Here is a 25,072-nt window from a genome sequence, read left to right as displayed (position 1 = left end):
CAGGGGATTTCTGATTTTTCATTTCTGTTACAGCTAATTTAATTTCCTCTAGAGTTATCGGGGCTTCTAGTGCCTCTCTATCAGACTCTGTAAGAGAGGGCATCTCAATGTCCCCAAAAAATCTATCCAACTCCTCTCCCTCCACGGCCCCCCTGGATGTATACAATTCTTTATAATAATTTTTAAATGTATCTACAATCTCATCTACCTGAGACGAGATTTCACCAGTCTTCATCCTAATAGCGGGTATCATGGAGGGCGAGGATCCAGATCTAACCAAATGGGACAACATTTTCCCCACCCTTTCCCCCTCCCCGTATACTATTTGATTTTGAAATAATCTTTTGTGTTCTGACTTCCTAGTCATTGCATCCTTATATATTTGTTGTTTATTTTCCCATTTATTTTGTTTGTCCGGGGTTGGGTCCTGCACATACTCTCTTTCTGACCTTGTCCTCCTGACCTTGACATACTCTCTCTTTCCTGATCTTGTCCTCCCAATCCCGTGAAGATTTTTTAATTTTAGAAACTTGTTGTATGAATAAACCCCTCAAATAAGCCTTCAGTGCATCCCACATCATTCCTCTTGTTGTGGTGTCCGTGTTAAACCCTATAAACTCATTTACCTTGGTTGTTATCCCGTTCTGATCCTCTATTATTCCAAACCATATTGGGTTCATTTTCCATAACCTATCAACCTTCTTATTTTTTATACTTATTGAAATCATCAACAACGAGTGATCTGATATACCCCTAGGTTGGTAAGTTATATCTTTAATTATTTGGGAACCTAGTTCATTACCCAATGCTAGATCTATTCTTGAAAGTGTAGAATAGGAACCCGAGTGGCATGAGAATTGTAACGCCACAGGGTTCCGTATTCTCCATAGATCCAATAGACCGGCTTCCTGAAGGAAATGGTTCATGCGATTTCCCTGTGGCGTCTGTCCCTGGTTACCTGGGGGAAATCTATCAATCTTTTTATTTATTACCACATTAAAATCCCTAACTGCTATAATTGGTATATTATTCTTATCTACTATAAACTCTAATAAATCATACAGGACATCTAATTTAAACGGCGGAGGGATATAAACATTTGCCAGCACGTATTCATGATTTTCTATCATAAAGTGCAAAAAAATAGTGAGTTGGTTTCTAAGCATTGCCAATACAGATTGTGAAGTTTGGGGCCCAGCTGTTTAACCACTTACGAACCTCCGCACGCCGATATACGTCCTAACTTTGAAGAGGAATATTGTTGTTATGGCTCCGGTGCCCTCCGCCGCTTACAGGAGCCGTCGGAAGCGGTGGAGGCGATGGGATCTTCACCCTTGCTGGGTATGGAGACGAGTGAGGGGAAGATGGCCCCCTCCCGTCTCCATACCACTGCAGGGCAGAAGCGACATCAAAACCTCACTTCCGCCCATAGCTCTTAAAGGGCCATTTTTAAAATTTTTATTATTGCATTTTAGTGTAAATATGAGATCTGAGGTCTTTTTGACCCCAGATCTCATATTTCAGAGGTCCTGTCATGCTTTTTTTCTATTACAAGGGATGTTTACATTCCTTGTAATAGGAATAAAAGTGACACAATTTTTTTTTTTTTTAAACAGTGTAAAAATAAAAAATAAAAGGTAAAATAAATAATAATAAAAAAATGTTTTAAACGCGCCCCGTCCCGCCGAGCTCGCCTGCAGAAGCGAACGCATACGTGAGTACTGCCGCATAGTAAAACAATGTTCAAACCACACATGTGAGGTATCGCCGCGATCGGTAGAGCAAGAGCAATAATTCTAGCCTTAGACCACCTCTGTAACTCAAAACATGCAACCTGTAGAATTTTTAAAATGTCACCTATGGAGATTTTTAAGGGTAACATTTTTTCGCTATTCCACGAGCGGGTGCAATTTTCAAGCGTGACATGTTAGGTATAAATTTACTCGGCGTAACATTATTTTTCACAATATAAAAAAAATTGGGCTAACTTTACTGTAGTCTTATTTTTTAATTTAAAAAAGTGTATTTTTAAAAAAAAAAAGTGCGCTTGTAAGACCGCTGCGCAAATACGGTGTGACAGAAAGTATTGCAATGATTTTATTCTCTAGGGTGTTAGAAAAAAAATGTATAATGTTTGGGGGTTCTAAGTAATTTTCTAGCAAAAAAAACTTTTTAACTTGTACACAACAAATCTCAAAAAGAGGCTCGGTCCTTAAGTGGTTAATATACATTTTATACCAATCCCCAGGAAGACCGTCCGGTCCTGGAGTTTTGGAGGGGGGAAGCAAAGAAATAGCCGTCTCCACCTCCATTATAGAGATTGGGGCCTCCAAGAAATCGATATCCTCAGGAGCCATTGTGGGTAAAGACAGGGACTGAAGTTCAGCTATAAAATCGTTTTGATTTGAGGGTTGTAGTTGGCTATATAGGACTTGAAAATAGCTGCAAAACTCCCAAAATATGCTTTTGGGATCTGAGAGTAGAACCCCTGTGGATGTTTGTAGTTCGGGAACTATAGTTGGGAAATGTGGGTCTGCCCCCAGGTTGGCCAAAGGCCTTCCATTTTTGTCCCCAGAATCAAATATTTTACATGTCAATAGATTACTGTCGGTTTGTGCTAGAGTAGTGTAATGTAATTTCACTTCCCTTCTTGCCTGAGCTAGGTGAAGGTAGGCATCTGGTGTGGAGTGTGTCGCAAAGGACTCAGCTGCTTCAGTCTCTTGAGCCTCCAATTGTGAGGTTATAGAGGTGAATTCAGATCTGACTGCTTTAATGGCTGAAATACAGTTACCCCTGGTATTGGCCTTAAAAGCACCCCAGACCATTGCCGGAGTAGCCGTAACAGTGTTAGTAGACCAATAGGAATCAATTAGTGGAGCAACTATTTCTGACACCTTCTCGTTTTGCACCCAGCGCGGAGCTAATCCCCAGGTGCCTGGATCCTTGTACCCTCCAATCTTTAAGCATATCTCTAGAGGTGCATGATCTGAAAGCCCAGCTGGAATGTACAAGGCCTCGGACAACTTGGAGAGCACTGATGAGTTTCCAAAAGCAAGATCTATACTCAAGCCAGATTTATGCAGAGCAGATAAATGTGAAAATGCTATAGCAGAGGCATGTTTCCATCTCCAGAGTTCTGCAAGGGCGAAGTTATTGGCCCAGTGAGGGCTAGTTTCTCACATATAGTGTACAATATAGAGACATCTGCTGGAGGAGGCAAATATACATTCACTAAGACCCAAAGAACTGCATGTAGCTCCACTAATAATATGAGGAATCTACCCCCCCAGGTTATTACTCTCCACTCTGGAAGGGACTTGCTCATTAGTATCGCCACCCGTGGGCATACAAGGAGTATGTGGCATGAAATGACTGCCAAACTTATGATCGTCTCTACGTTAAGATGCGATTACCAGTGAGATGGGTCTCCTGCAAAAACAGGATATGAGGTTAATAGGCATTTAGATATTTGAATAGGAGGGAGCATTTAAATTTGTCATTGAGGCCTTGTATATTCCATGAGACTTAAGTGTAGACATGACTATAGCATTTAAAATACCATTTTTGCGGATAAACAAATAAAATGATCACCCATGTGGGTGAAGTAGGGAATAACCCAGCACACCTAGAAACCCTTGTAAGGGAAATTCTAAATAAAAAACAGTGACTACTACCTTGTCATAAAACTCCCTGCCACTGAGCCAAAACCCCAACATAACTGGGCTTAGCGCCTTTTTCCCAGAACAGAAAAACTTGTCAAACTCCCTATCACCTAGTCCAAACCAAAACATATGTTGAGGAAAAAGCGCAACACTGAAAACGTTTAATGTGCCAGATATGTACCTAGAGCAAAAGTGAGCACAATAAATGGTTGTGCTGAAAAGTGCAAAAAACTACTCAAAGCTATTTGAAAGTGTTTTTTTTTAAAAGTGGATATTATGTGAACCAAAAATAAACCCAATGGGATCACAAATGTCAAAAGGTCAAATGACACCGCATGATCTATTAATACTTTCATATGACTAGATTAATACTTTCCTATAACAAATATTTATAGCAACCAATAACAGGTGTGATGTTATATCAGAAAGAGGAATATATATAAACTTTAAACTCAATGAGACAGTGCAAGAGTCCATTAAAAAGTCAACAGCATACTAGATTCATCTAACACGACCCAAGGAAGACATGGATCACATGGCAATTCTCTAAAGCATGCAGGATGATATTCACACACGGTACCCAGGACTGTGCTCCCAACACTCGGGGGAGGGGTGGGTACTCACCCTAAGATGTGGACACACACGCCAGCGGTGGTGGGTCAAACAGGTATGGACGGAGGTCAGGATCCCAAGCCACAAACTCCTATAGTTGGACTGTTGTAAACGTACACTTTCAGCATTCTGACCGGACAGCAATCCAGGAAACAAGGACTTAACCACGATATTCCTGGTACATGTAGTTCTCCTCCCGTCAGGGAAAAATAAGGATCATAAAAGGAAAAAAAGGAAGGCTTCTGTAACGGAACATCCCTCACTCCGCTTGAGTGCTTCCGTCAGTATACCACTTCCTCCCAGTCTGGACTCAGATATCAGATATTCCAACTGCTCCCAAGCACAAAACAAGGCGAGACTTGCTTAGATGCTAACATGGACTGTTTATTTAGAATCAAAATTACAAGACTTTATATGCCGTTGGAACCTCCTCTAACAATACAACTGTAACCTAATTAACATGAGCTAGTTTACTAAATCATAAACCTCAACACAGGGTTAATTAGAACAAAGAACAATGTGTGGAATACCCTTAGAACCTGTGGTAAGCCAGTCTAGACTCATTTACATTAAACACATTATAGCAGACAACAAGACAGGTAGTTGGAGTTGATGACACCAGCATCTCCTCACAGTATGTGTCCCGACAGTATGAATCGGTCTTATCAGCAGGGGGCTGCTGGAGGAATCCCCCCTCCTCAGCCTAGTCATCAACAAACTATAGTAGGAGTAGACTGTTCGTCTCCTAGCCAGTCCTGGAGGCCAATGTGATCAGCTCACTCAATTAACATGTTGAGTTCAGAAACAAACAAACCAATAATAGTCTTTACATATATATCCTGGGAGATATTGGGGATAAATATTACTGTCCCATTTTAAGCAATCCAAGACATACCTCCAAGTCACCATTTCCCATATGGCATACACCGGGTCCCCAGAGTCTGTGTGTCCTGGGGGACCAGGACCCGAATCCACAGTAATACCACCTCAAGAGTCCCCAGGCATACAGGTCACAAAGTGCACCGTTCCCCCAAATGCCAGGGCCCATAATCGGTCGGCAAGAGGCTTGCATTCAGTCCCCTCCAAAAGCCTCTATCCCGGGTGAGTCTATCACAGCTTCCACATAGCGCAGATCAAAACAACGTATGATATTTAATGATAGAAGATTGGTACAAACATCACTCAAGATGCGTACATAAAATGTGATCACAGAAACTAGTAAAACAGGCGCAGTGTATGGTGCATAGCAAGCTATGTAACCAATGCGTTTTGTCCAATGGGACTTCGACTGGGGTATGAGCCTGCTGTCCCACACTACGCTATATATATAAGAACAATAATGACTTAATTAGACAAAAATTCAAATGTTTAATTAATAGCCCAACTCAGCAGATGGCATGCATTACTCCCCTTGCTTTGACTACCCAATCCTGGGAGCTTAGCGTCGGGATCACGTCATCACGACACATGGTGTGCGTTTCAAGTTTATCTAGGCTACGCAACTGTTGTCAGATGGCATGCGTTACTCTCCACGCTTTAACTCACCAATCTTGGCGTCAGGGTCACGCCATCACGACACATGGCGTACGCATCATACCTCGCTTCTGCTCGCCCTGTCATGCATGCGTTGGTTGAGGCTACGCACCCCTTGTCGTAGAACAAGCATCATTGCCTAGGCGACGTTGTAATCAACGTCCAAACCTAATAATGGCTGTGGGTGCATGAATGGCAATACACCAAGGGGACACACACTAGAGCGTGATAGGTCAATGCCGTTAATTACGTCATGACTCAAATCAAACTAGCCCAGCTCGTGTGTATCTCCAACTAGCAAATAAATGGATGTATAGCAAAACTTGCGACCGACACATAGCCACATCGAATAAAGACCAGTAATGATTGCAACTCGAGGGGAGATGTTATAAGCAACACTGGTTATACAATTGGTCATATACCACAAAATGAAACAAATATTCGTAATTGCTAATATTATACAGTATCGTCATGGCCATGTATAAATACATAAACACTTGAAACATACAAATGTAAAAAATGGCAATAGATAGAAAATCATAACACATGGATAAAGGGCTTTGTTGATAAAAGCATTAATGTCCCAGTCGATATTCATTCCATAGGGTTAATAAGATCTAAGCTGGTGTATCCAGAATGTCTCTAAACGTGAAACACCTCATAGACAAGACTTGCCCCTCCAATGAGGGACAAATTTATCTATGATCTGGAATTTTGTACCTAATGGGTTCTTATTGTGGTGATGGAGGTAATGTCTGGGAAAGCTATGATTGATGCAGCCCTTTTTAATACTGGCGATATGTTCATTTACCCTGACTGAAAATGATCTGATGGTTCCATCCCACATATTGCTTTTTGCAAGGGCAAGTTATCAAATAGACAATATGTTGGGTGGTAAAATGCATCATCTGGTAAGTTACAGAAGTAGAAGTGGACTCAAATGACTCAGACTTCCTCCTCCTACATGCATTATGCATACATACGTTGCATTTACGACAAGAATAATATCCTTTGAGATTGTGAAAAAAAAGGTGGTCTGGTTGGGGGATCAATGACATTTGGGGCAATCTGGCCCCTCAAAGATGGGGCTCCTCTATAAATGACTCCAGCACGATCGGGAAGGGCAGGGCCTAACACCCAGTCGTTCTTGAGTATCTATCTTTCAATGGTGAGTAAAAATATCTTTTATTTGTTTATGTTGTATAGAAAATTCGGTCACAAACGACCATTTAAACTTAGTATCTAATACATGTTTGGGTTGTTCAGTGCTCAGTGTGCACCTATCCACTAAAGAACCTTGACAATCTCCTCATCTACGGTTGTTGGATGATAGCCCTTTTCCACAAACCTAGACTTAAGAATTAAAGCCCGATGATGAAAATCAGATATGTTAGTACAATTGCGTCTAATACGCAATAGTTGGCTAAGCGGGACTGACTTCGATTACATGCTGTGACTACAAACTACAACTACAAACATGTATTAGATACTACTGCCACCACCATGCTTCACTGTTGGGACTGTATTGGACAGGTGGTGAGCAGTGCCTGGTTTTCTCCACACATACTGCTTAGAATTAAGGCCAAAAAGTTCTGTCTTGGTCTCATCAGACCAGAGAATCTTATTTCTCACCATCTTCAGGTGTTTTTTAGCAAACTCCATCCGGGCTTTCATGTGTCTTGCACTGAGGAGAGGCTTCCGTTGGGCCACTCTGCCATAAAGCCCCGACTGGTGGAGGGCTGCAGTGATGTTTGACTTTCTACAACTTCCTCCCATCTCCATCTCTGGAGCTCAGCCACAGTGATCTTTGGGTTCTTCTTTACCTCTCTCACCAAGGCTCTTCTCCCCCGATAGCTCAGTTTGGCCGGACGGCCAGCTCTAGGAAGGGTTCTAGTCTTCCCAAACGTCTTCCATTTAAGGATTATGGAGGCCACTGTGCTCTTAGGAACCTTAAGTGCAGCAGAATTTTTTTGTAACCTTGACCAGATCTGTGCCTTGCCACAATTCTGTCTCTGAGCTCTTCAGGTAGTTCCTTTGACCTCATGATTCTCATTTGCTCTGACATGCACTGTGAGCTGTAAGGTCTTATATAGACAGGTGTGTGGCTTTCCTAATCAAGTCCAATCAGTATAATTAAACACAGCTGGACTCAAATGAAGGTGTAGAACCATCTCAAGGATGATCAGAAGAAATGGACAGCACCTGAGTTAAATATATGAGTGTCACAGCAAAGGGTCTGAATACTTAGGACCATGTGATATTTCAGTTTTTCTTTTTTAATAAATCTGCAAAAATGTCAACAATTCTGTGTTTTTTCTGTCAATATGAGGTGCTGTATGTACATTAATGAGGGAGAAAAAATTAACTTAAATGATATTAGCAAATGGCTGCAATATAACAAAGAGTGAAAAATTTAAGGGGGTCTGAATACTTTCCGTCACCACTGTATATATATATATATATATATATATTTTAACAATACATTTTTATTGCAAGTTTTTAATTAACAATATAGATTGTCAGTCACGTTAGTCATTTGTAACCAACATAGTTACATTGGTTCATGAAGATAAGAGTATAATACTTGTTAACCTGTACCAGTCTACCCCTAATGGGTTCAAACTGTAGGCATGGACAGGCCTCCAAGTAAACAAGAATTAAACTAGGTAGATTTATTCCTCCTAAAGATTTTCTGGTGGTTAAAATGGAGAATGCCACCCTTGTTTTTTTTTCCGTTCCATATGTATTTTTTTAGTTTTGTATTACATTGTGTAAAAAATTTGGTTGGGATGGGTAAAGATCTAAAATAGTATAATATTTTAGGGAGGGTTTGCATTTTAAATGCAGCTATTTTCCCTACCCAGGAAAGTTGTGTTTTTTGTATATTTTGTAGGTCTTTGCTGACTAGATCTAAAAGGTGGGGGTAGTTAACTTTGTATGTTTTAGTTGGTGGGTAAGAGAGTTGTATCCCTAAATAAGTTATTGAGGAGTTATCCCAACTAAAGCCATATTTCTCACATAGTGTATTAGTTAATGTCGTAGGAAGGTTCTTAGGGAGAGCATAACTTGTTTCCATGTATTTTGTAATAGACACTTCACCAAATTTTTCTATTAATTTTGAGCTTCTGGCAAGAAAGAGTCAGGATTGGTTAATGTAAGTATGATATCATCTGCAAATAAATCTAATTTATGTTCATAACGTCCTATAGTTATGCCTTTGATGTTAGGGGTTGATCTTATATATTCCGCAAGTGGTTCTATTGCTAGTGAAAAAATAATGGGGATAGTGGACATCCTTGTCTGGTCCCGTTAGTAAGGGACACATTTTTAGAGATTATACCTGATGTAAATACTTTAGCCGTGGTTTGTGTGTATAGCACCATAATTGCAGAGTGGATGAGTCCTTGGAATACAAATTTAGTTAGAGTTTTGGAAATGTATACCCAGTGCATTCTGTAGAACGCCTTTTCTGCATCTAATGCTAGAAGCAATTAGGGTGTTTGATCGATATGAATTTGGTTAATTAAGTTTAGAATTCTTCTATTGCTATCTGGTGCTTGTCTCCCCTTAATAAAACCTACTTGGTCAGGTCCTATTAGGTCAGGGGTTATGTTTACTAGTCTGTTTGCCAAGATTTTTGCATACATTTTTAGTTTAATAGTGATATGGGTCTATAATTTACAGGGGATGAGGGGTCTTTGCCTTGTTTCTGTAGTGTTATTATTATTGCTTCCAGTAGATCTTTGGGAAAAAGTTTAGCGTTAGCTATAGGATTAAACATGTTAGTTAGATAAGGGACTAGAATATCTTTGAAGGCCATGTAATATTCCCCTGATAGGCCATCAGCTCCTGGCGCTTTGTTTTTGGGTAGTTCTTTGATCACTTTAAGGGTTTCTTCATCTGATATTGGTTTACTGAGTCGCTCTAAATCATTAGGATCAATATTTTGTAGTTTTATGTTATGTAGAAATTGTGTTATATTTTCTATGTTAGGTTGGGTAGTATTACTTTCATCTTTTAGGTTTTAAAGTGATTCATAGTATTGTGCGAATGTATCTGCTATTTCTTGAGGATTGATTACTACTTTACCAGAGGTATGATGGGATAATTTATGGATTTTTTGGTGCTGGCGGAGTTGAGAGGCTAAACGTTTTCCCACTTTGTTGTTCTGGGAGTAGTAATTTATTTATTTATTTTTTTAAAAATGTTATCTTGATCTGCTATAAGGATAGCTCTCAATTCAGATCTTAAGTGAGTAAGTCGGCATCTAGGTTGATGTCCTGAGGGCAGGGCAGGACTTAGGGTGGTGGGGGCCCCTGGGCTTAAGTCACTTTCGGGCCCTATACATTCAGGCCCTATGCATTACTTTAAATAGAACAAAATGTTGACTATTACCCTAGACAGTGTTACATGTTAAAAAAACTTAATAATCTATTTTTTTTTTTTTTTAATAAGTTTTTATTGAAAAAACAGGATGTTTACAGAAAGAAGAAAATACATCTAGACAACATAGTGTACACATATACTTCCAACGTTAATATCATACTATCTCGGAAAAGGGCCATCCAGGTATATTAAGTACTTTATCATAAAAGCTCTAGTAACTGAAAAAGCAATGACCCTAGTCAAGATCACTAAATCCTGTCACATTATTGGTATAAGAAAACAAAAAAGAGAAAAAAGAAGAGAAGAGAGAGAGGAAAAGAGAGAGAACGTTAGTGTAGAGGTTTAAGAGGGGATGGGTAGGGGCTGCCCTCTGCCTCAGGAAGGACCACTGTACGTTAAAACTCAACATATGTTGTATATTTAACTTGACCCCATAATTTCCGCATAAGCGGCTGTGTATTTAAAGGCGAACCAGCAGGACCACATTTTTCTCTTCAGTTCAGAATTTTTTTTACTGGAGTAGGTTAAGTCCTCCATATAGTACAGGTGATCTACCTCCCTCAGCCATTGGCGTAATGAAGGTATCTTAGTCGTTTTCCAAAACTTAGGGATGAGAACTTTAGCGGCATTTAATAGATGCGGAGTAATCGATTTTTTGTATGATCCCGCTGATTCGCCTGTACAGTGTAGAAGGACATACCAAGGGTCATTAGGGACTTCAGAACCCTGAATCTCCTTAATCCAATAAAAGATAGTAAGCCAATAAGGTCTTATCAGAGGACAATACCACCAGATGTGCGCGTGCGAGGCATTATCTCCACAGCCACGCCAGCATAGTGGTGATTTTTGAGGAAAGAGTTTGTGTAAGGTTGCTGGCGTGTAATGCCATCTGGTCAGTAATTTGTAATTAACCTCTGCGATTTTAGAGGCAATCGAGGTTGAGTGGGTTAACAAGAGGATAGAAGACTTCTCCTGATCTGACAGATTCTTGTTCAAGTCCCTCTCCCAGTTATAAAGAAATGCGGGGTAGTTAGCAGAGGAGAATGAACCCAATGCTTGATAGAAGTAAGAAAGAGGTCTTTCTACCGGCAAGTCTCCCACAAATGCTGATTCAATCGGTGTTAAGTTAGATGTATTGCGTAGAGGTTTTGGAAGGGACTGAATAAAATCCTTTAATTGCAGATACCTCCATTGATCCATTGGCGATGGGGACGGTGTTGAAGTGAGCAATGACAGTGGCACAATGTTTGAGGCATCCACGACTTGGTGTAGCTGAACATTGTTCCCAAGGTTCCAGGAGTGAAGACCGGGATCAATATTTCCTGGTGGGAAGTAGTTGTGCCCAGTCAGAGGCATAATGGGGGAGTTGTATTGCCACTTCTGAGATCTGTGTAACAAGTCCCAGCATGCCAGGGTGGATCGAGTAAGTGGGGATGTAGTAGGAGGTAGCGATCGAAATTTCCCAGGAATCCATACCAGCTTGTAAAGATCATTCCCCCCTAATGTCATCTCAAGTGACACCCAGAGTTTTGTTTCCTTGTTGTACTTCCAATCTGAAATCCTGGATAAAATTGTTGCCAAATAATATCGCTTAATGTCCGGCAAAGCTAAACCTCCTAGTTTCTTAGGTCTAAACAGTACTGATCTGGCAATTCTTGGGTTACGTCTGTTCCAAATATATCTGCTTAAAATTTTCATTACACATTTAAAGAACCCATGTGGAATTTGGAAAGGTATCATCTGGAACAAAAAGAGCAACCTGGGCAGTATGTTCATCTTGATCACACTGATCTTCCCTAGCCAAGAGTGTACGAGATGCGACCATTTTTGTAGGTCTGATTTCAGTGTATTAAGTAGGGGCATGAAATTAGCATGAAATAGGGATGATACATTAGGGGTCAGAAATATACCGAGATATTTCATTGTTTTTCTCTGCCAAGTAAATGGAAATGATTTCTGGAGAATGTTAGTGGTCTCTTGGGGGACTGAAATATTTAATATTTCAGATTTGGACATATTAATTTGGAAATTTGAGACCTGGTTATATGTGTAAAAGGCTTGCAGCAAATTGGGCAGAGTAATTATTGGTTGCTGAACATATTTATGTTCAAAATTGCCTATCGTGATTCCATGAATGTTTGGGTTGTGTCGAATTGTTGATAAGAAGGGTTCAAGGGAGAGGGCGAATAAAATAGGTGAAAGAGGGCAGCCTTGACGCGTGCCATTGTGAAGGGTAAAAGGTTCACTTAAAGTACCGTTTATTCTCAATTGTGCAGTAGGATAGTTATATAGGGCTGATATTTGACTCAGAAGAGAGGGGCTGATACCCAAATGGGATAAGGTCGCTAGCAAGAACTCCCAGTCCACCCTGTCAAACGCTTTCTCAGCATCTGTTGATAACAACAGGGTGGGCTGGGAGGAACCGCGAACATGTGCAATCAGTGAGAGGGTACGTAGGGAGTTGTCTGGGGCTTCCCTGCCGGGGATAAAGCCTGTTTGTTCCGAAGAGACCCATTTTGGTATTAGAGGGAGGAGTCTATTTGCTATTAGTTTTGCGTAAAGTTTAGCGTCTAAATTCAAAAGGGAGATGGGGCGATAACTACCACAAATGCTTGGATCTTTTCCTGCCTTCGGGATAACAGTGATGTGGGCATGCAGGGTTTCTGGCCTAAAAGAGTCCGCCGAGGAAATTGAGTTGGTGTATTTAGCTAGGTTCGGGAGTAAAATATCAGCAAATGAACAATAGTATGTGACTGTTAGGCCGTCTGGGCCTGGAGCCTTGCCGGTGGCCATAGTCTTAAGAGCCTTACGAAGCTCTTCAGTGGTAAATTCCCCATCTAAGGTAGCTAAAATATCTTCTGGCAATTTAGGAAGAGCGGCTTGATGCAGGTAATCTTGTATAAGGCGGCTACGGGACTCCTGATCAGGGATATGATGATGTACATTATATAAATGTTGATAAAACTTTCTAAATTCTGCGGCTATAGCAGGTGTGTGATGCACTATCTCAGCTGTTTTGGTTTTAATTTTAGGTATAAAACTCGCGGCCTTTTTTTGTTGGAAGGAACGAGCCAGCAACCTACCAGGTTTATTGCCCCATTCATACTGTACATACGGTGAGCGATTATGCGAAATTGTTGTTTTTGTGCAGAATGGAGAAGATTGTTTAAATCTGTCCGTTTGCTAGTTAATTCTACTAACACAGACTTTGAGAGGCTTAATTTATGCTGTCGCTCGAGGGCTTTTATATCTCGGATAAGGTCTAGTTGCTGACTCGTTCGCTCTTTTTTTTTCCGAGTGCCCAACTCGATAAATTTCCCGCGAATTAAGGCCTTATGGGCCTCCCATATCGTGCCCGGAGAAATATCAGGGCAAGCATTTTCCTGAAAATAATATTTCAGTTCCTTTGCAAGCATTGTTTTGTTGATGTCTTCCGTCAGTAAATTGTCATTTAGTTTCCAGTTTGTTTTTTTATGTGGGATAGAGGGGACCTGTATTTTAAGTACTATCGGAGTATGGTCAGAGAGAGTAGATGTATCAATATATGAGTCTATTATCAGAGAAAGGTGATGGTGACTTATAAAAAAATAGTCGATACGCGAATAGGAATGATGTAAGCTTGAAAAGTGCGTGTAATCTCTCATCTGAGGGTGTAGGATTCTCCAGACATCCATCAGCTGAGCGTCATGCAGACGTTTACGTATAAACATTAAACGCGCATGTGAGATGCAGGATTTGCCAAGAGATGTGTCCAGTAAAGGTTCAAGGGGAACATTAAAGTCTCCTGAGAGAAGAACACATCCCCGAGCAAACTCCATTAGTTTCTTAAGAATGCTAGTTAGGAAGGTAACCTGATCTTGATTGGGGGCATATAGCGTAGCTAAGGTGCACGGCATGCTGCCCAGGTTGCCTCTTATGAATAGAAAGCATCCCAAAGGATCACTAACCATGGAGTCAAATTTAAACAGAGTATCCCTGTGGAGTCCAATGGCCACCCCTTTCGATTTGTGTACATCAGTCAAGCTGTAGTACCACGTAGGGTAATTTGGAGAGAATAGTCTGACCTTAGTAGTGTGTGTGAGGTGGGTCTCCTGCAGGAAGACAATGTCAGCCCACAGACGACCCAGCTCTCGAAATAGGTTATGTCTCTTACCTGGTGCACACAAACCGCGGACATTAAGTGATATCAAATTAAGCTTGGCCATTGACTACGTCAGAGAACACTCGTTCAGTGCACTCTCCACATCCAAGCAATCCGAGGCAGACGGCAAGGGAGGGCTGAGGAGGGAAGGGAAGGAAGAAAAGAATAGAAGATAAACAAAAGACAGAAAGTAAAAAAATAAATGTGTTAATAATCATGTTTAGCACAACCAAAAGCCACCGTTGAAAAGGGTGGTTAAGGACATACAAAAGTCTATTGTGCCTAGATGGGACGAGCCGTGGGCCCGCAATCCCCCCACCCCCTAGGGGAGCAGGCGTCCGAGGACACTGGGCCCCCCGGCCCCCCCGAGGGGACGGCCTCAACGTCAGGGTCGATCGAGAAAGCACGAACATAATTGCGCACGCATCCTCCCATCACCCCAGGCGCGGCACCTTGTCTTATAAGAGACGTTATATATACCCAGTAAAAAAAAGAGGAAACCATTAACAAGGAAAAAGACAACTAAATAAAAAAAAAAACAAAAACAACCAAGTTGAGCAGGCCAGGAGATTTCTCTCCCCACTTCGTCTCCTACCTATCCTCCTCCCCTTCTAACAGATTCTTCCCCCAGTTTCAAATACAGATATGTACTTAAAACAAAAAAGGAAAAAGAAAAAAAAGCCCAACTAAATAGCTAAACAGGGGAGATCCTAACATATGAGGTAGGAGAGCGCCTTCTATATTTTAGCACCTCAGTAAAACAATCTGAAAGCATAAAAATAAAACGATTGTTCCACAGATATGTAGGAGGTGGAAGCTAAGCTTAATCTAGAACAGTATACTTGCAAGTGTTACGCATATGAGGAGTCTCCTGGGCCGCTTTAGATGATATTTAGAGCTGCAGTCACCCAAATTGTGAAGAAGCACCGGGGGAGCCAGATCTACGCTTGTGCTGGACTTTTTGCCAGCGTGGTTCCGGAGGGATACTGAGGGAGGGAATGGATTCTTGCCATCCTGGGAGATCCGGTGGTGTGATGTTGAGCTCTGAGCAAAATTTTCCTAGGTCCTCCGGAAAGCGAAGGGTTGCTGTCTTGCCGTCTTTATGGGCTATAAGGGCTGAGGGAAAGCCCCAACGATAGTTAATGGAGGCTATGCGCAGCTGCTCAGTGAGCGGGCGCAGGGCCCTGCGTCGCTCTAGTGTCTCTCTGGCCAGGTCAGGAAAAAACAGCAGGGATGCGCCATCAAAATCCAGTGGTGTTTTTTCCCGGGCTTTCTTCATGATTCTCTCCTTTTCCTCAAAATAATGATAACCTGCAGATTATGTCCCGTGGGATGTCAGAGGCCAGATTGCGGGGCCTTAGAGCTCTATGTGCCCTGTCAATTTTCAAGGGAAAGTCTGCCGGCTGGCCTAGTGGGCCGATAGATATGCCACGGAGGGAAGGTAGGATGTCATCATCACCTGTGGCCTCAGGCAGGCCTCTGATCCGTATATTGTTCCGCCGATTGCAGTTCTCTTGATCTTCGATCTTATACAGAGCCATTCGATGCGAGATGGTGAGGTTGCGGGTGGTCGCCTGTAGAGATCGTATGGCGGCCGCGTGGCGATCGAGGCGTTGCTCCGACTCCTCTACACGTTCCAACACGTGTGTTAGATCGGATCGGACAGCTGAGAGCTCCTTCTTAATGGAGCGTTCCAGGCTAGAGAATAAAGAGGCTAGCTCTGTTTTAGTAGGGAGGTCGCTGACCAGAGCTGCGACCTCTGAGTTCCTGGAGGTACTTTCCTCTCCTTCCGAGCAGGCCGATACCGCTGGAGAGTGTCTCCTGGTTGCAGGTCTATGGCGGGAGGAGGAGCTCAGGCCGCGTGGCGAGCGGCCTAGTCCATCCATACTGAGAGTGTCCTCAGTTTCCGCGGCAAGATACCGCTTAATGGAGCCTGACGGGGTTCCTTTTTGAGGCAGAGATTTGCCTGTCCTTTTCCCCATAGTGCTTTAGGTTGATGCAGGGTGGGTACCTGGGTATTAGTAGTTATAAGTGGTGCCGCCACCGGAGCTCAGGGAAAACACGTCTTTACCGCTGCATATCGAGACCACGCCCCTCCTTAATAATCTATTTATATGACTACTGATTGAAGCTTGAAAAACTTTTTTTTCAATAAATAACTAAATGATTAAAAAAGTTCAAAGTGATCATGTGTTTATTGCAATGCACAAATGTCTTGGTCAGAATGAGAATAAAACACTTATTTACCTGGAAAACATATTGAAAAACAAATACCTTGTAAGGTTGCAATCATAACAAATCAATTGCAAGAATATAGTAAAATAACTCTTTGAACAAAGTGCAAGATAAATTGTGTGTGTAGTTTGTAAGTGAGTGGGAAAAAAGGGACGTCAATTTTACTTGGGTTACAACGTTGCACAACCGCGCAATTGTCAGTCAGTTAAAGCAACGCAGCGCAGTATCGCAAAAAATGGCCTGGTCATAAGGTAGGGTAAAAGGTTCCGGAGCTGAAGGGGTTAGGATTGAACAAGTCAAGACTACAGGGGCATTTTTTTTCATACATAATGGCACACATGTATTTTGCTTTTTGACTTTGACACATGAATTCATTCTTTTTTTTTTTTTACTCACTTTTAGTCAATTAATTCTGTGCTCTGGTGGGGGGACACTGGGACACTGTCAGTGTCCGCAGCCTTCTACTTCTTGTATCCACGCCGCTCTGCAGACTGCAAGGTGAACAAGATGGAGGGAGGAGGTGGGTGGAGCCAACACTCACCAGGGGCAGAGTCCTGCAGTCACTGTGAGTGACTGTATGGACAAGTTGGAGCAGGTGCTGCCGGTGGGAGGGCCAATACAGTCATGGGCGGCGCGGAGGAGGAAGATTGCTGGCCTCTGCCACACAGTGCCAGACTGCAGCAACAACTGCCTATCATCCCGGGAAAGACAGATACACTTAGGCAGGCTCCTCCGCTCCAGGCAGCTCCTGTCACGTCGGCTCCGAGTCTGAGACTCCGAGTCCGAAGTGACTGACTCAATGACGTCACTCGTTGCTAGACACCAGACGGCCCAGGCGCTAGCAACAAATGCAGGGTTGCCAAGCCAACAGCGCAGCTCCACCCACCTCCAGGCTCCTCCTGCGTAATTACACATTAGAGTCTCTCTCTCTCTGCGCCGCTGATCGGCTGATGAGACAGAGAGACTTGGGCAGAGCAGCGCTGCAGCCAAGTGAGGACCAGTGTGAGTCACTGCTGTTTTTAAAACATAAATGGGCGGGGCCCATGGGCTTGAGCCCAGTCAAGCCCAATGGTAAGTCCGGCCCTGCCTGGGGTTTTTTTTTGTGTAGTTCTTCTAATTTGGTTATGTCATTTAGGATATTATTTAACATATTAGTTTTCGTTTTTTTTTTTTCCTGGCTGCTACCTGTATATGGAAGCATCTAACATAAGCTTTATGGGTACACCACAGAGTAGTGCTATTTATCGGTTCTTTATCATATATTACAAAAAATTCTTCTAGTTTTTTTTTCAGCACCGACAAGTGTTTCTCCTGCGAAAGAACAAAGGTGTTGTTTCTCCAGAGGTAGTTATTAGAGCAAGGTAGACCTTGGTTGATTTCAGTTGTGATAGGACCAAGTTATGTTGTGGATGCAGGCTTTTGTGATCTTTGGCAGAAGTTTGTCGGCAATGAAATAATCTAATCTAGAATATGATTTATGCACATGTGAGAAGAATGTATAGTCTTTTTCCGTTGCGTGCAAACATCTCCAGATGTCGTACATGTCTTCTGAGGAAAAAATGGAAGATAGACCTCTTCTAGTAATGATTCCTTTCTTGGAAGTGTCCATAGCAGGGTCCATTGGTGCGTTGAAGTCGCCACAAAAGATGAGAGTTCCTTCCTGTATTTTACGTGCTTTCTTGATGAATTTTCTGATGAATTGGTGAGGATTTTTATTAGGAGCATAGATGTTTACAATTGTATAGATTACGTTGTCAATTGAAGCCACCAAAATTATGTATCTGCCTTGGGTGTTGGTTTTCAGGTTAATAAGCTTGAAAGAGACAGCGTCTTTAATTGCCGTAATCACTCCTTTTTTTTTTTTTTTTGCAGCTGGTTGAGAAAGTTTGAGGGTATTTGTGATGGCTAAATTTGGGTGCACAGTCCAATGCAAAATGGGACTCCTGGATGCAGATGATGTCACATTCATATTTTAGGACATCCGTCCATAAAGCTCTTCTTTTCTAAGGACTGTTTAGTCCCTTTACATTTTAGTGAAAAACGTTTAAGATGCATTGGAAGTTTGTGTACGTTTGTTGAAGAGTGTCATTAGCCTTATATATAGATGAGTTTTGAGAGAGTTGGACTTGATGTAGTTATGATCTTCTTCCAGTAGGTAGAGGTGTTGGACCATATAACAGTTATAAGTGTCATTGGAGAAAAGAAAAAAAAGTAATTTACCTCAAACATAAGAAAATGGAAAAAATTAAAGAGTCGTCGGGCAACTCCAGTGTGCATTGACCTTGTACTCATTTCCAGGGGTTACAAGGAAAAACACGGAATAGACCAATTATCTGGATCCCTGAGCTTTAAAGACCCTGGATGATTGATATTTGAGGAATTATCGATTCCAAAAACAGCAACATGTCATTTATGAACTACGAGTATTTTTGTTGGAAATCCCCATTTGTAGATTATGCTGTGATTCCGTAGGATCATGTTAATTGAATTTAGGTTTTTTGCAGTGTCAAGATCATCGCTTGTCATGGATCAGAATATAAAATGATACCCGCATACGGATCGGGAAGTGGGGAATGACGAGGTGTGTATTAGATTAGTTGATCTTTTACCTCATAAAAGTGTATTCTGATTCTGACGTCTCTTGGTAATTTTATGGAATGTGAGACGGATCTGTGTGCATTGTCGATTTCCAATTCCTGATGTGGGATTGATGGAATTAGCTTTGTTATCATATCTTTAAGAAAACGTTTCAATTCTGGCGGTTTAATGTTTTGGGTATACCTCTGAACTTCACATTATTGTGTCTGATGTGATCCTCTAAATCTACCATTTTCATTCTGAGTTGTTTAACTTCATCTTCCAACTCAAAGTGAGAATCAACCATTTCATTGTGAGCAGATGTAAATTCACACAGTTTAGTTTCTACATAGTCCACCCTTTCCCCTATTACATCAATTTCCATTTAAGATTTCTGCATGAAATTTAACATATCATGTTGTAATGCACCGCTTAGGGAAATTATCATATCTTTTATTGTAGAATCCAGTATGGATTGCCCTGCTGTGGGAATTGCATTCAGCTTTTCATCATATGGATTGTTATCTGATATATAGTTAATATCTTGTAGGGGTTCATTACTGTACCTTCAGCAGAAGAAATCCTTCTCTTCTGTCTGAGAGGACTTGTGATTTCAGCTTGTGATTCCAGGTTGTTGTGACACTGCAGTCCACGGTGTGTATTTGAAAAATAAAATAAAGTCCCAATTGAGAAGAAAACAACAATTCTATTGTAGACAGAGTGGTCTTCTAGGTATAGAATCTTCTATGTAGAGAGTGGGAATTCCTTCACCAAGAAAAAAACAGCACCCCACAGTGCTGAGTATAAAGTCTGCTTACCAGATGCAATTTACTTCTGTAATTAAAAAGAAAATCATAGAGCACTTGTGCAGGATTGTGCCTGCTCACATATGGGGACAGGAGATCAATTGGAAAGCTTCCTCCCCGGATTATTAGACATGGGATATATAAAAGACAATGGAATTGTCCATAACGTAATACAGTTTATTAAGAGAGATTAAAAGCTCTAACGAGCAGGGCCCTCTGATTCCTCCTGTATTGAACTGAATTGTATTGTACTTGTACTGTCTGCCCTAATGTTGTAAAGCGCTGCGTAAACTGTTGGCGCTATATAAATCCTGTATAATAATAATAAATAATAATAAAACATAGCCAAATGGCCTCTTACATTTGCTGGTGCCTACCCGGCACTGGGGCTGCTAGCTTGTCGGTGTTAGGGCTGTGCATGGATGCCATGTACCACCTCCGTGGTTGGCGTGCGTTCCACCCGTCGATAGCATCAACCAGGGAGACCGGATATGACGTAAAGTAGCGTGACCAGGTACCGCTCCGAGGTACGTTTCGTAATAACGTCTTCAGGAAGCACACCTTGGTCACTGGGAGACATGTCCTTTGTAGTGGAAAGGGACAGGCTAGTGGGCGTGATGATTACACACAAGGGAAGATGGTATTATATGGTCGTAATGCAAATGAATTGCTTACGGCTAGGAAAACATTTATGTGCACTAAATTTGTTCAGTAATTTATGGTTAAAATCTTAGGTGCATCGAATAAATTGTTATACCATAGTTGAGAGAAAAGAAAAACGTTCAATTTGAAAACACATTTATAGCGAAGAGTGAAGGGGACTTTTATTATGCAGCCACAGTGACGGTTCACATTCATGGCCACTTATATTTCTAATACATACAATCGCAGTATTGAGTTCGCTTATATTACTCATGTGTACATGATTACATATATCAAATGTCCGTTGAACACAATGAATCTAATAAAACAATCCCTATCTAGTAGTAAAAATATTTGTAAAATAGAAGCACCCTATTAACCACTTGCCGACCGCCTCACGCCTATATACGTGAGCAGAATGGCACGGGCAGGCAAAATCACGTACCTGGTATGTGATTGCCTTCCCGCGGGCGGGGGGTCCAATTGGACCCCCCCCGGTGCCAGCGGCGGTCAGCATTTGTCTGGGAGCGTTGAGAGGCGAGGGGGAGGCCATCCGATTGTGGCCCCCCCCCTCGCGATCGCTCCCAGCCAATGAGAAACATCCCCTGCCTCTGTATAGTACACAGAGGCAGAGGATGTGATGTCATCTCTCCTCGGCTCGGCAGTTTCCGTTCCGGCGCCGAGGAGAGAAGACATCTGAGTAAGTGTAAAACACAACACAGTAGAACATGCCAGGCATACATTACACCCCCGATCCCCCCCAATCACCCCTCCCCCCTCCCTGTCACACTGACACCAAGCAGGTTTTATTTTATTTATTTTTTTTTTCCTGATTACTGCATGGTGTCAGTTTGTGACAGTTCCTGTGGTGGGACAGTTAGTGTTAGCCCCCTTTAGGTCTAGGGTACCCCCCTAACACCCCTAATAAAGTTTTAACCCCTTGATCACCCCCCGTCACCAGTGTCGCTAAGCGATCATTTTTCTGATCGCTGTATTAGTGTCGCTGGTAACGCTAGTTAGGGACGTAAATATTTAGGTTCGCCGTCAGTGTTTTATAGCGTCAGGGACCCCCATATACTATCTAGTAAAGGTTGCCCCCTAGTTAACCCTTTCACCAGTGATCACCGTATAACCGTTACGGGTGATGCTGGTTAGTCCGTTTATTTTTTATAGTGTCAGGGCACCCGCCGTTTATTACCGAATAAAGGTTTAGCCCCCTGATCACCCGGCGGTGATATGCGTCGCCCCAGGCAGCGTAAGATTAGAGCCAGTATCGCTAACACCCACGCACGCAGCATACGCCTCCCTTAGTGGTATAGTATCTATACGGATCAATATCTGATCCGATCAGATCTATACTAGCGTCCCCAGCAGTTTAGAGTTCCCAAAAACGCAGTGTTAGCGGGATCAGCCCAGATACCTGCTAACACCTGCGTTTTGCCCCTCCGCCCGGCCGAGCCCAGCCCAGCCCACCCAAGTGCAGTATCAATCGATCACTGTCACTTACAAAACAATAAACGCATAACTGCAGCGTTCGCAGAGTCAGACCTGATCCCTGCGATCGCTAACAGTTTTTTTTGTAGCGTTTTGGTGAACTGGCAAGCACTAGCCCCAAGCAGCGTCAGGTTAGTGCCAGTACCGCTAACACCCACGCTTGCACTGTACACCTCCCTTAGTGGTATAGTATCTGATCGGATCAATATCTGATCCGATCAGATCTATACTAGCGTCCCCAGCAGTTTAGGGTTCCCAAAAATGCAGTGTTAGCAGGATCAGCCCAGATATCTGCTAGCACCTGCGTTTTGCCCCTCCGCCTGGCCAAGCCCAGCCCACCCAAGTGCAGTATCGATCGATCACTGTCACTTACAAAACACTAAACGCATAACTGCAGCATTCGCAGAGTCAGGCCTGATCCCTGCGATTGCTAACAGTTTTTTTGGTAGCGTTTTGGTGAACTGGCAAGCACCAGCGGCCTAGTACACCCCGTACGTTGTCAAACCAGCACTGCAGTAACACTTGGTGACGTGGCGAGTCCCATAAGTGCAGTTCAAGCTGGAGAGGTGGCAAGCACAAGTAGTGTCCCGCTGCCACCAAGAAGACAAACACAGGCCCGTCGTGCCCATAATGCCCTTCCTGCTGCATTCGCCAATCCTAATTGGGAACCCACCACTTCTGCAGCACCCGTATTTCCCCCATTCACATCCCCAACCAAATGCAGTCGGCTGCATGAGAGGCATTTTTATGTCCTCCCGAGTACCCCTACCCAACGAACCCCCCCAAAAAAGATGTTGTGTCTGCAGCAAGCGTGGATATAGGCGTGACACCCGCTATTATTGTCCCTCCTGTCCTGACAATCCTGGTCTTTGCATTGGTGAATGTTTTGAACGCTACCATTCACTAGTTGAGTATTAGCGTAGGGTACAGCATTGCACAGACTAGGCACACTTTCACAGGGTCTCCCAAGATGCCATCGCATTTTGAGAGACCCGAACCTGGAACCGGTTACCGTTATAAAAGTTACAGTTACAAAAAAAAGTGTAAAAAAAAAAAAAAAAAAAACACAAACAAAAATATAAAATAAAAAAAAAAATAGTTGTCAGTTTATTGTTCTCTCTCTCTCTATTGTTCTGCTCTTTTTTACTGTATTCTATTCTGCAATGTTTTATTGTTATTATGTTTTACCATGTTTGCTTTTCAGGTATGCAATTTTTTATACTTTACCGTTTACTGTGCTTTATTGTTAACCATTTTTTTGTCTTCAGGTACGCCATTCACGACTTTGAGTGGTTATACCAGAATGATGCCTGCAGGTTTAAGTATCATCTTGGTATCATTCTTTTCAGCCAGCGGTCGGCTTTCATGTAAAAGCAATCCTAGCGGCTAATTAGCCTCTAGACTGCTTTTACAAGCAGTGGGAGGGAATGCCCCCCCCCACCGTCTTCCGTGTTTTTCTCTGGCTCTCCTGTCTCAACAGGGAACCTGAGAATGCAGCCGGTGATATAGAGCTGATCAGAGACCAGAGTGGCTCCAAACATCTCTATGGCCTAAGAAACCAGAAGCTACGAGCATTTTATGACTTAGATTTCGCCGGATGTAAACAGCACCATTGGGAAATTGGGGAAGCATTTTATCACACCGATCTTGGTGTGGTCAGATGCTTTGAGGGCAGAGGAGAAATCTAGGGTCTAATAGACCCCAATTTTTTCAAAAAAGAGTACCTGTCACTACCTATTGCTATCATAGGGGATATTTACATTCCCTGAGATAACAATAAAAATGATTTAAAAAAAAAAAATGAAAGGAACAGTTTAAAAATAAGATAAAAAAGCAAAAAAAAATAAATAAAAAAAAAAAAAAGCACCCCTGTCCCCCCTGCTCTCGCGCTAAGGCGAATGCAAGCGTCGGTCTGGCGTCAAATGTAAACAGCAAGTTCACCATGCATGTGAGGTATCACCACGAAGGTCAGTAATTTTAGCAGTAGACCTCCTCTGTAAATCTAAAGTGGTAACCTGTAAAGGCTTTTAAAGGCTTTTAAAAATGTATTAATTTTGTTGCCACTGTTTGTGCGCAATTTTAAAGCATGTCATGTTTGGTATCCATGTACTCGGCCTAAGATCATCTTTTTTATTTCATCAAACATTTGGGCAATATAGTGTGTTTTAGTGCATTAAAATTTAAAAAAGTGTGTTTTTTCCACAAAAAATGCATTTGAAAAATCGCTGCGCAAATACTGTGTGAAAAAAAAATGAAACACCCACCATTTTAATCTGTAGGGCATTTGCTTTAAAAAATATATAATGTTTGGGGGTTCAAAGTAATTTTCTTGCCAAAAAAAAATAATTTTTTCATGTAATCAAAAAGTGTCAGAAAGGGCTTTGTCTTCAAGTGGTTAGAAGAGTGCATGATGTGTGACATAAGCTTCTGAATGTTGTGCATAAAATGCCAAGACAGTTCAAAACCCCCCCAAATGACCCCATTTTGGAAAGTAGACACTCCAACCTATTTGCTGAGAGGCATGTCGAGTCCATGGAATATTTTATATTGTGACACAAGTTGCGGGAAAGAGACACATTTTTTTTTTTTTTTTTTTGCAGTTGTCACTAAATGATATATTGCTCAAACATGCCACGGGAATATGTGAAATTACACCCCAAATACATTCTGTTGCTTCTCCTGAGTACGGGGATACCACATGTGTGGGACTTTTTGGGAGCCTAGCCGCGCACAGGACCCCAAAAACCAAGCACCGCCTTCAGGCTTTCTAAGGGCGTAAATTTTTGATTTCACTCTTCACTGCCTATCACAGTTTCGGAGGCCATGGAATGCCCAGGTGGCACAAAACCCCCCCAAATGACCCCATTTTGGAAAGTAGACACCCCAAGCTATTTGCTGAGAGGTATAGTGAGTATTTTGCAGACCTCACTTTTTGTCACAAAGTTTTGAAAATTGAAAAAAGAAAAAACAAATGAGAGCTGCAA

General features: G+C 42.1%; 1 protein-coding gene across 3 annotated transcripts in view; it reads left to right on the top strand.

Moving 5' to 3' along the window:
- AXDND1 (axonemal dynein light chain domain containing 1) overlaps positions 1–25,072 on the top strand; it is a 199,763-nt gene that overhangs the window by 139,164 nt on the left and 35,527 nt on the right. The window contains exon 21 of one of the 3 annotated variants that reach the window (XM_073593065.1): positions 19,074–19,150. The exons of the other annotated variants lie outside the window; for them this stretch is intronic. Within the exon in view, the coding sequence (XP_073449166.1) occupies positions 19,074–19,109 (36 nt within the window). The 3' untranslated portion in view covers positions 19,110–19,150. The remainder of the gene's footprint in view (positions 1–19,073; positions 19,151–25,072) is intronic. 3 annotated transcript variants of the gene reach the window in all.

This window comes from Aquarana catesbeiana, linkage group LG07 (genome assembly GCF_042186555.1).
Source record: "Aquarana catesbeiana isolate 2022-GZ linkage group LG07, ASM4218655v1, whole genome shotgun sequence".
Taxonomy (NCBI): domain Eukaryota; kingdom Metazoa; phylum Chordata; class Amphibia; order Anura; family Ranidae; genus Aquarana; species Aquarana catesbeiana.
Note: the sequence above shows the minus strand (reverse complement) of the source record. Positions and strands in the feature narration are given on the sequence as shown.